This window comes from Xyrauchen texanus, chromosome 17 (assembly GCF_025860055.1).
Source record: "Xyrauchen texanus isolate HMW12.3.18 chromosome 17, RBS_HiC_50CHRs, whole genome shotgun sequence".
Taxonomy (NCBI): Eukaryota; Metazoa; Chordata; class Actinopteri; order Cypriniformes; family Catostomidae; genus Xyrauchen; species Xyrauchen texanus.
In genome coordinates, this window is record NC_068292.1 from 10982332 (window position 1) to 10995075 (window position 12744).

At 43.3% G+C, this 12744-nt stretch overlaps 1 protein-coding gene across 1 annotated transcript in view; it reads left to right on the forward strand.

Annotated features, from left to right (window-relative positions):
• Positions 1 to 12744, forward strand: part of LOC127657985 (zinc finger protein 236-like) — a 107325-nt gene that overhangs the window by 38988 nt on the left and 55593 nt on the right. Inside the window, exons 10-11 of the mRNA XM_052147029.1 lie at positions 957 to 1229; positions 12392 to 12595. Coding sequence (XP_052002989.1) covers positions 957 to 1229; positions 12392 to 12595 — 477 coding nt within the window. The remainder of the gene's footprint in view (positions 1 to 956; positions 1230 to 12391; positions 12596 to 12744) is intronic.

Genomic DNA, 12744 nt, shown 5'->3' on the forward strand with positions numbered 1-12744 from the left:
AATGGGCAAACAGCTCTCAGAGAGAACACATGCACTTAATTATTTAATATAATCGCAGCATTTTGCCGTCATATAATCGCACAGGCTGACATCGAGATTGCGATATGATTTATTGTGCAGCACTATTTTAAACACAATGTTTTTTAAATTACGTTGAAATAACGCAAACCGATGGCTTCAACAGAGGCATATGCCTTCAGTTAACAACCCCTGAGCTCACGCTAGATCTGTATTTAAAGGATTATAAGTTATCATTAAAAATAAATGTGTGTATGAATAGAATTTTAACTTTTTGAACCAAACTGCTTAATTGTTTCTTTGTCCCCAACTACATTAGATCTAGATAGATGTCCCCTAAATAGTGTGATGTCACAGCTTCTGTTTCAAATTAAATTTGGGGGCAGTGGTGAGGCTCAGGGTTACTGACCAGAGGGTTGGGGGGTTCAAGCCCCAGCAACACCAAGATGCCACTGTTGGGTCCTTGAGCAAGGCACTTAACTCCAGGTTGCTCCGGGGGGATTGTCCCTGTAATAAGTGCACTGTAAGTCGCTTTGGATAAAAGCGTCTGCCAAAATGCATAAATGTAAATTTAAAAGCACTTGTTTTTTTTTGCATTTTTCAGCATACCTGTGTGAATTTGAAAATGTCTTAAATATTTTATATTTGCTTAAATGTCAGCATGCACTGGAGCTGGCATGAAAAAAAACCCTCATGATCATGTTGTCCAGAACAACATTCTCTCATGTTGTGAGAATGTTTCAGAGTGCATATTTTGTGCTTAAATGTACAAAGAGGTTTACGTTCTCTGTCACAAATTAGCTTTCATTTAGTTAGTGGCCTAGAATCTGAAATAATTCTTCATTTCTTTGTTTTAAATTTGTACTAAAATTTGCTCTTTTAGTGTAGTTTCTGACTTTTGGACACCACTAATGTATGATATTTGCATTTGTATTTAGGCACTATCAGACAGGACAGTGGCGTGAGGTGGCACGGCTGTCCATACTGCTCAAAAGAGTTCAAGAAGCCAAGCGACCTGGTGCGTCACATCCGCATTCACACTCACGAGAAACCCTACAAGTGTAAGCAGTGTTTCCGTGCTTTTGCAGTGAAGAGCACGCTGACCGCTCACATGAAGATCCACACGGGCATCAAAGCCTTTGAGTGTCACTACTGCATGAAGTGTTTCTCTACATCTGGCAGCATGAAGGTCCATCAGCGTATACACACCGGTGAGAACACACTCTGCATGATACAAGGTTATAATAGTTAACTGAAATGAAATTCCCCAAAATATCCTTAAACAAGGAAATACAATTTTAAACTAAATTATCCATAAAAAACTCTGAAACTGAAACTGTCCTGCATTGCTTCACAACTAACTAAAATAATAATAAAAAAGATAATTAATCATTTTCAAAAACGATATCGATATAGATCACAGTAAAGAAAATCTACGATAAGCTTTTGAGGAATTTTCGATATTTATTGCGTTTGGCTAAAACACAAGCAGTTCGGCTTTCTCAGGCTGCGTTTCCACTGGGGCGGACGAAATCCGCTCAAAGGCGCTCACAGCGCTAGGAGAGAGCTTGCGCCGCACCGCTGCCAATCCTACGATCCACCTTGTGAGCATGACGCTCGGCTTTCATAGAAATTCATTGAAAATGCTCTCAGCTTCGCTCACAATGCGCAAGTGGTAAAGTAGTGTCAGACTGGATGAACTTGCTAATGCTAGCTGCCTTGCTAACAGTTAGGTTACGTCGGACACCGGATTGATTCCATCCGCACCGCAAGACTTCATGACAATGGTTTCGCCCTCTCATTGTCTCTAGTGAAGAGCGCGACAGAACAACAGTGATGTGGACAACAGCTCTGATCTTTCTGCGCTGTAATCTTAAATATTGTCCTCTAGCAACAAACATGCATCATTTCTGCCCTGTCCCGCTCCGCACGCGTCGCCTCTTTTCCCTGCATGTGTGTAGACATGAAACGCTGCATGAGATAACGTGGTTTCAAAGCACCTTGTAGACCATAACGTTTTTCCCTTCTAAATCTTTATTGATCAGCATGTTACGAGCCTTTAATAATAAACAAATCGATTTCTGTTCTAATTTTGTGAAAATTAATTAGATGTCTGGAATGGATAAGGAAAGACTCAAATTACTAGTTAGTAGACTAGTCTCTCACAAAAAAAAAAAAGTTTTCTAAAGGTTCTCTCGGGACACCCCTGAACCCACATTCAGCATCATTTCACAGTCACAAGGGCTTCTATGCCCCATACTTGGGTATCTGAATCTAAAGAAACATAACAAATATTTAATTTTAATGTAAAAAATATTGCAACAAATACTGGACTGCTGTCACTATGCTTCAGAAAAAACAGATGATCTTTTAACATTCATTTTCAATTCATAAATGGTAAAAGATCCCGCAGACCCCACTGCTTTGGCCGTCTCTGGACCCCTGTGCAGTTTTTAGAGACTATTTTGACTGTTAAGAATAATTGTTTTCTTCGTTTCTTCCGTAATATTTGAAATAAAAAAAGAAAGTGCAATGTGTAAATGTATATCGTGATAAATATCGATATCGAACATTTTGAAAAAGATTGTTGTGATAACAATTTTGGCCATATCGCCCAGCCCTAGTTTTAGTTTTTAAACCATGACTTGTGCATTTTGCAAAAATCCTTTTTGTTTCTTTTATCTACGTTGGCTGCATTGAAAACAAATGATCTACTGGCCATGATTGTCTAGCAGGAGAAACCTCATGGCCGGTAGGAGATGTACCTGCTGTATTTTTGGGGTTTTTTGAGTATTGAGCACTGACTGATAAAATGCATAAATGCATATTTGTTTCTCAAAATAACATAAGTAGCTGGTATCTGGAAGGGAAAACCCCAACAAACTTGAAAGTGCACCTGCAAAGCAAGCACAATGAGGTGTACAAAGACACAGAAGACCACGGGGCTCAGCTAACAAGGGAGCGCACCTGTAGCAATCCTTCCATCCAAGTTACCAATGTAATATGTGGGAAAAGGTGGAATATTGCAAAAACAATTTGCAAACAAAGCAGTGTTACCATCCGAGGGTTCAAGAGAACAGAATCATCACTTCCGGGAAATTGGCGTAACATGTAAATGAAAATGGAAGTTGAAGCCACTGTAGCTCTTTTATTAAATGTAATAAATTATTTGCGGTTTAGAGTGCACAGACAAAACAGCGAAAGTGAAAGCATTTTTCTTTCTGGGAGGTAATAGTAGACAATAATTTTCATGACAAGCTTTGTGTCCGGCATTTTAGACTAACCAGAGCAACATGCAAATTATACATTCACATGGCATGTTGAGGCAAAGTGACAATACTTTTTTGATTAAACTATATTTTCCTATGTAAATTCTATAAAAATATTTTCAGTAATGTGTTTATTAATGCACATTTCTTTTTATTGAATAAAAGTATTACCCACCTCAAGCAAGCTTTTTTCATGCACATTTTAGAGATATTATTTGCATATTGGTGTTTCATCCACCCTTTTTATGAAATATCTAAAAATTCACATGAAAATATGTGGATGTAAACCCAGCTAGTAAGATGCCTTTCAGCTCTGGTTGCGGCCCAGGGAAGTTATCTCTCTCATCTCAGCTGGTAGGCCAACAGATTTTGACAAAGTGCTTTAAACGTTCATATGTCATATACTCGCCAACTATTAGTTAAAAACAAAAATTAAAGACTAAAACAAAAAATAAAACAAGAATTCATCGGGAAACTTAACTAAACCTGACAAACACCGTTTGCAAAATAAGTAAGGGAAAATCCACGGCTAGGTGTGCGTTAAATAATTTTTATGCACGACGTGGAGGTGAAGAACCACCCGATGCAAAGCGGATTTAAGTCGTTTAACACACACCTAGCCATGGATTATCCTACTTATACCATGGCCGTCCCCTTTCATAAAGCTACACTTATGATGCTGCATTGAGTTTGTGCTTTGGAACAACTTTAGGTGTGACCAGCTGGGAATATTTGTGCAACACGTCAATGTACATTGACCGGAATTTATAGCCTCTGCCGGTGACATCATTGGATGCACCTGTAGCAGGGCTATAAATAGATGCGTCACAGGTGCATCGTCAGATCTTTTGTCTTGAGATCACTCTGTGTGTGTGTGTGTGTGTGTGTGTGTGTGTGTGTGTGTGTGTGTGTGTGTGTGTGTGTGTGTGTGTGTGTGTGTGTGCACTCCATGAGCCTGTCAGAAACATTTCTACTTTCCTCTGCTATGAGTTAGATTTTGTTAGGCAGTGCGCAGATACCTTTCTCTTCTTTCTCAAAAAAAAAAAAGAGAAAATGACTGAAAGACAGAGCAAGCGGTGTGTGTTCCCTTGTCTACGCTCTATGGCTGAGAGGGACACACTTAAGTTTTGCTTTGTATGTTTGGGGGAAGAGCATGCTGCTCTCGCGTTGGGGCGGGTGCAAGCATTGCGAGGAGTGAGAGACGGGTCCGTCCCTATCGCTCGCTCTCTCCCCAGACCCAGCCGGTCCTTCCCGTGATCCTGAAGCGTGCTCCGGCGCCTCTTCGGTTCATAAGGGGGGACCTTGAATCTCTTTAGTCTGCGGACTTTGAGTTACCCACCTCCGACCATTCCGGGCATGAAAATAAATCATCGGAGTAATTACTCAAGGTGATTACTCGTGCGGTGGTCAGGCTTCAATTAGACTGGCCACGCGAACAAGAGACCCCCAAACACTCCAAGTTGGTGGACAGATTTCTGTCTGGTGGCCAGGGGAAGGGAACGCCTCATCAGTCCCTTCCCTTCTTTGATGACCTCCATGACGAGCTCTCTCGTTCATGGAGGAAACCTTATACTTCCCATGTCTGCGTGCCCTCGACGTCGATATATTCAACTACTGTGGGTGCTGAGACACGGGGGTATTCCGTGATGCCGCCGGTTGAAGAGACACTTGCGGGTTATCTCTCGCCTGGTTCGGCATCATCGTTAAAAAGACCCTCTCTCCCCACAAAGTCGTGCAGGACTACCTCCACACTAGTAGGGAAGGCTTATCAGGCAGTGGGTCAGGCTGGTGCTGCCCTGCACACTATGGCAGTGTTACAGGCATACCAGGCTGATCTGCTGAAGGACCTGAGTGCGGTTACCACGCTCGATGAGGAGGCTTTCTCCGAGCTTCATCGAGCCATGGATCTATCTCTCCGTGCGACCAAGCAGACGGCCCGTGCCCATGCCATATGTCTGCTTTAGTCAGCATGGAGAGACACTTATGGCTCAACCTATCAGGCATCAGAGATAAGGACAAAGTTTTCCTTCTTGATGCCACGGTTTCACCTTCTGGCTTATTTGGGGATTATAGTTATCACCAGGTTCCAGGAGGCGAAAAATCACGAGGAAGCATTCGGGCAGATTCTTCCTCGCCGCACTCAGGGGACGGGGCCGTTGGCAACCCAGACCTGCCCCGGTCCTGCTAGAAGGGAGGCTCAGAAACAATGCATAGCGAGTCGTGCTCCCCCTCGTAAAGACTGGGGACAGGCTCGTCTCCCTCAGCAGCCCCCAAAGAAAGACCTCAGGGGAGTAATTTCTAAAAAGAGAAAACCCTGATGGTCTTGCGCCCAACCTTGTGGGGGTAGGCCCCCTCGGGACGGGGTGCGTGTATCATCCACTTCGACCCTACCGGTACCACCACAAAACCTCTCCATTCGCTCTGGTGTTTCGGGAGTTAGAGGCTTCCAGCGAAATATTGGAGGTACCGCTGCTTCCTGCCTTAGTCCAGGACGCGGAATGCTCGACATCCCCTCAACAGGAAGTGTCTAAATTAATACCCATCTCAGAGAACCTGGCAGTGTGGAAACTTCTGCCAGGCATTTCTATGTGGGTCCTAAGAACTGTAGAAAAAGGCTACAGAATTAAATTTGCTCGCAGCCCTCCGCATTTCAACGGCGTGGTTTCCACTACTGTGAAACCGGAGCAGGCATGTCTACTGTGGAAAGAACTGCAAAATCTCTTGGTCAAAGGGGCCATAGAACATGTTCCCCTTCCAGAGAAAGAGTCAGGTTTTTACAGCAAATACTTCCTGGTTCCCAAGAAGGGTGGGGGGGTTGCGTCCGATCTTAGATCTTCGAGGCTTGAATCGCTCAGTCAGGGCGTTCAAGTTCAAGATGCTAACAATCAAGACGGTTGTGTCACAAATCCAACATCAGGATTGGCTGGTCACGATCAATCTCATGGACGCATACTTTCATAAAGAAAGCCCTATCACCCCGCACATTCACGAAATGCGTGGATGCAGCACTGGCTCCTTTGCGACTCCAGGGCATCCGCATTCAGAATTACATAGATGACTGGCTGATACTAGCACAGTCTCAAGAACTGGCAGTTCAGCACAGGGATATTGTCTTAGCTCATCTGGTTTCTCTGGGTCTGAGACTCAACGTCAAAAAGGGTGTTCTCTCTCACACCCAGGGAATTACCTATCTGGGAGTTATATGGAATTCGATCCCGATGCAGGCACAATTGTCTCCTGCTCGAATCATGTCCATTCAGAACACCCTGAGCAAAGTCAGGCTAGGTCAAGGTTGCACTGTTCGTCAGTATCAACGAATACTAGGTCTCATGGTGTCTGCATCCACGGTGATCTTTTTGGGCCTTCTGCACATGAGACTGTTTCAGTTGTGGCTAAAAGCCAGGGGATTTCATCCAAGGGCTAGTCCCCTAAGGCAAATAAGGGTTACGCGCTGGATGCTTCGATCCCTTTTCTATGTGGTTCAGACCCCGGTTTCTTACCCTGGGTCCCACTCTGGGTGCGTCTTGTCGTCGCAGGTTGCTAAAGAAAGACGCCTCCCTGATGGGCTGGGGAGCGGTCTTAAGTGGTCGTCCAGCTCAAGGGAAATGGGAGGGTCATCAGCTCAATTGGCACATCAACTGCCTCGAGTTGATGGCGGTATTTCTGGCCCTGAAATACTTCCTCCAGCATTTGAGAGGCTACCATGTCCTGATGCGAGTGGACAACACAGCTCCTGTCACTCAGGGCAGTTTATATCGCCAGCAAGGGTCCTGCCTCTTACTGATAGCGCTGCGCTGGCCAATCTACGCCAATAAATGGGGTGTCTTTGAAAGATGGTGCAGTGCACATAATGCAGATCCAGTTAACTGCCAGATTGCTTCAGTTCTGGACTTTCTGCAGGAACAACTGTCAGCAGGCATATGCCCCGCCACTCGCAGGGTCTATGTGGCTGCCATTTCAGCTTGCCACGCCTTGATGGACGGGGTGCCGTTGGGGAGACACCCTCTACTCGCTCGCTTCATTCATGGAGCTATGCGACTGAGGACTCCTGCTAGGACCAGGACCCCTTCATGGGACTTAGCAATAGTCCTTGAGGGTCTGGTTGAGACCCCCTTCGAACCTCTAGAGTCAGCGTCTGATAAACTTCTGACTCTCAGGATGGTTTTTCTTATTGCAATCACCTCTCTAAAAAGAATTGGGGATCTACAAGCTCTCCCTGTCTTGCCAGCCTGCTTAGATTTTGCCCCAGGAATGGCTAAAGCAATTTTGCACCCTCAGCCTGACTACCTGCCTAAGGTGCCTTTTTCGACCTTACATCCGGTCACTCTCGAAGCCTTCTGCTCCCCGCCGTTTACAACGCCGGAGCAGGAAAGACTTCACAGACTTTGTCCAGTTCGTGCCTTTCAGTCTTATGTCCACCGCACTAGCCAGTGGCTTAAGTCAGGGCAACTATTCGTTTGCCATGGGGGCCACAACAGGGGGTGGCCACCACCAAGCAGACTATGTCGCATTGGGTTAGGGACGCTATTGCCCTGGCCTACGAGGCGCGCAGTCAAGCTTCGCCAGTAGGTATCAGGGCTCACTCTACCAGAGGGGTCGAATCCTCTAAAGCCTTGGGTAGAGGTTTCCCTCTGCAGCATGTTTGTGATGCGGCAGGCTGGTCCTCTCCGCACACATTTATTAGATATTATATTGTTTGGATGTTCATGCCACTCCGGGCTCTTATGTCCTTGAGTCGACATCACAAGCTCATGTCTGAGACCTCTCGCGCTCTTGTGAGCACACTACACAACCGTAACGGGGTTACAGTCAAGTAACCAGAGACGTTTGCCAGCATTAATCAGTTAAAGCTGTCAATGATTTTTACAGTGCAAATTTTTAGTCAGTCAGTGATCACGGGACACCCTCTTATCACATTACAAATCAAATCGTCTTTCCTTGTCTTGCCAGACAGCGAAAGACTTATTTGATGGGTTACCATCCCGGTTACCTTCTCTCCCCCTCCATGAGAAACAGCTGGTTGTCAAGCTATACTTTTTTCTCAAGTGCTTTGGGTGAGTAAAATGGGGCTGATGAACACTGTTGTCTTTTCAGTGTTTCCTGTAGTGCTTCACAGTTGATTTAAAGATGGCACTGCATGACTTGATGGTGTTGTTTTGTAATATGATGTTTAATCCCAGCTGTGAGACTATATTCACATCCAGAGGTCGTTTGAACGGAGGCATAAAACTCTTGCAATGTCTTAATATGGAGGACAGCAGACTAGGCACATTAATATAGAACGGTGATTAAAACTGACTGGAACTACCTGTGCATTAAACATTAAAGTTTCAGTGCACACATTCCATCCAATCAGAATAGAGTATTCAAACAGACCATGATATAACTGAAACAAAACTAAATAATAATTTCATGAAAATGAGGCTGTGAGTGATAGATGTACAGTCTCTTCAGTGACATACACTGTATAAAGCTATCAAAACTCCCCTAGATCACTTTAAAAAAAAAAAAATGTGTGTTGAATGTGCTTGGAAAGATATTTTTTTCAATGTTTCATCACTTGAATCTACAGTAGAGCCCACTGAAGAGACTGTACTTCTATTCCTCACAGCCTCATTGATATTCCCATTAAAAAAATCAAAGATGGCACTGCTGTGAATAAGGTCTTTGCTTTTGAGACAAAATATCAAAGCAAGTCTCATCAAATAAGTTTTCCCAGAGCTAGTAATGCTAGAACTAACTAACTCAGAACTACTAGCAGAGAAACCACAGGTGTAGTTCATCGCATTTAATATGGACATGTTTGTAGCAGTGTCCGTATGCCATATATAATGATAAAGAAAATAATTTGAATAAGAAAGTAGTTCTGGCGCCAGGCAGCGCTTAGATCTCCACCACAATAAATAAAAGAATTCTCCGCTACATATACCAAACTACTAAGTCCTTCAAATATAAAGAAAAAAAAAAAAACATTTTAAAATAGCTTTTTTGTTTAAAATTTTAAACAAAAACAAATCTAATCTATCTATGGGCCAAATCTTATTATTTAAATTTTTTTTTGCATTTTTACAAGTATAATCTTTGATACAAATAGTATATACATGCCGTAAAATCAGAGGATATGTTGGAATTTGTGCAAAATCTTCTGGTGTTTTTGCGTTTTTTTTATATAAATTCAAAATTCTATTCCTATTAAACTTTATTGGCAGACAAACTTAAGTGTACATTGCTAATGCATTATTAGACACTGTACATACAGATATAAAACATATTGGGTCTTTTCCAAAACTTAGTGTGCAGCCTGCTGTCTCCTGCCTACATACTGTAGGTAGCTGTCTTCTATGGCATCATCCTTACTAATATGAGGCCTCATAAGAGAACAATTTGGAACGCTCTACATAGACACAGCTCTGTACATCATTCAAATAGCACTCCTTGGGATAAAATGGAAATTTAAAATATTATTTTTAGTCATAATTCAAGTCTTTTTTCACAGATTTTACTTCTGTTTACAATTACAAAAATAAACCATGGTTTCACTACAGTAACATAGTTTAACCATGGTATATGGTATATATACACACACACACACACACACACACACACACACACACACACACACTCACAATTCACTCAACTGTGCTTCGGCATTGCGTTAGCAGATTGAAAATGTTCTGGGTCAAAAGACTACTAGTTGTTCTGGCAGCCACATGTATCATCACTTATTTCAGGAGGGCATATGCAAAATCCTAAGAAAGATAGGTGGAAATGCCGGTGTATGCCCTTGACTACACTACTGTCCAGAAGCTGTTTCTCTGATTTTCTATCATTACCTCTACACTGATCCCTCTTGTTTGAAAGAGTCTAGTGACGGTTCAAGCGCTTGTCTGCTTGTGTCTTTCAACATGCATGTTAAGATTTTATTAGTTTACTTGTAGAGATCGCACAGTGATTCGAAAAGCAGGAAAGATGGCTTGCAGAACCCAATGAGCGGTCTGATACGCGGTTGTTGAAGAGAAATATCCAACCACTAGATGGCGCCATTGACCAATCAGAATTGAGTAATCCAGAGAGCCGTGTAATAACCTGAACTAACAATAACCACGTTTACATGGACACCAGAAAGCCATTTATTATGAGAAAGTGGCTTAAGGCTTGAAATCTGTTGATGCATTTACATGAGCGGTGTTCCCAGCATACTTTTTAACTCCAATATACATGCAGCTAAGTCGGGAAGCAGCTTTCTCCACAACAACATAATTTCCCCAAGACGCTTGTGTAAATAACGAACATGGCATCTGAGGACGACTCACTATTTTATTCTCTGTTGCTTCACTTTATTTCCAGATATTCCAGAGTTGTTGCTGTGTTTGTTTCATTAACTTTCTCAATAGGGGGCTTTCCCTGTTACATAATACTCCAAAATCCCCTCAATGTGTGAGCACATATAATGAAACGTGAGGGACAGTCAATATTTTACATTTGTTTATAAATGGGTATAGTTTATAGTGTATGTGATTTTCCCACTGTACTCCCAGAAATGATGAATTCTTTCTGCTGTGCTGAGTTGATGTTGGGCTTCATCCTATGACGTTTATTATCCTGTCTGTTAACGCACATGTGCACTCCTCAAAAAATGGTTCGAACTGTGCATATGCATTTATGTGATTACATAAACTGCGTTCCCTTGGAGAAACCTAGGTGTGTTAAACCGCGTCCTCTTAATCCCTTAAAAGGATGAGGAAATCATGTTCTTGTTTATATGACGTTTCTGAACGATGCTTTCTGCAATAATCCTGGAATAAACTGTTTTCTTAAGTGCATGTAAATGCTGTCCATCCATCCGTCCATCTTCAACCGCTTATCCGAAGTCGGGTTGCGGGGGCAGCTGCTCCAGCAGGGGGCCCCAAACTTCCCTATCCCGAGCCACATTAACCAGCTCTGACTGGGGGACCCCGAGGCGTTCCCAGGCCAGTGTGGAGATGTAATCTTTCCACCTAATCCTGGGTCTTCCCCGAGGCCTCCTCCCAGCTGGACGTGCCTGAAACAGGGGGCATCCTTACCAGATGCCCAAACCACCTCAACTGACTCCTTTCGACGCAAAGGAGCAGCGGCTCTACTCCGAGCTCCTCACGGATGACTGAGCTCCTCACCCTATCTCTATGGGAGAAGCCCGCCACCCTTCTGAGGAAGCCCATTTCGGCGGCTTGTACTCGTGACCTAGTTCAGCCGGGGGCTCGTGAGTATCCCCACACCCGCCCATCGCCTCACACCCTGGGAAACTCCAGAGAAGAATAGAGTCCATCCCCTATCCAGGAGTTTGGATCCAGAGCCAAAACTGTGTGTCGATGTAAGCCCCACCAGATCCAACTGGTAACGCTCCACTTCCCTCACCAGTTCCGGCTCCTTCCCCCCCAGTGAGGTGACATTCCACGTCCCCAGAGCTAGCCTTTGCTGCCCGGGTCTGGTCCATCGAGGCCCACGGCCTTCACTGCCACCCATATGTCAGCGCACCCGACTCCTGCGGTTTCTCCAATGGGTGGTGGGCCCAAAGTATGTAGAGGGGGGTTTCATGTCGCTTCTTCGGGCTGTCAATGCTGTCAATGAACAATATTTTTATAGCATTTGTTAATCTTGGTTAACATAAACTAATGAATTTTCTTGTATTTGTTGTATTTGTTTACATTAGTTGGACTATGAACTAATGTGAACTAACAATGAACAATTGTATTTTTTTAACTAACATTATGATTAATAAATGCTGTAAACATATATTGTTCATTGTTTGTTCATGATACCTAATGCATTAACTAATGTTAACCAATGTAACCTTATTGTAAAGAGTTACCATTATAGTTTAGCAGGTCAAGATTTCCAGCCTTCACCCCCCCAAAAGTCGAAAATGAAAACTAAACCAAAAATTCAGCTGAAAATGTTCCTGTAAGGCTAAAGGGTCCAAATACAGTTTGATTGGTAATCGTTTGGTAATCGTTGAGTAATAATTTCTGAGAGAATATTTGTAAACTTGTACCAAGAGACAGGTCAAGAGATCCATATGCATTAGCTCAATACTGAAGTTTGACATGTTTTTTGCTTTCTCTCAGGTGTACATCCGTTCCCATGTCCTCATTGTGAGAAGTTCTTCCGTACTTCAGGCCACAGGAAAACACACATTGCCTCTCACTTTAAGAGCATACACCAGAAGAAGCACAAATACCCCAGAAAGCCTCATAAAACACGAGTGTCCAGGAGCAATCTGCCTCTGCCTGATATACCACTGCAAGAGCCAATACTCATCACAGACATGGGTACACAAGATTTAATCTACATAAAATAACATACCTGAGCCTGACATTTCTTCAGTCTCTGCACTTCTGTGTAGCAAACACTTTACAGCAGCACTTATGAAGTGTAATGAACTCGTTACACTTTTTAAGGCAGCTTTAAAGAATGTGTA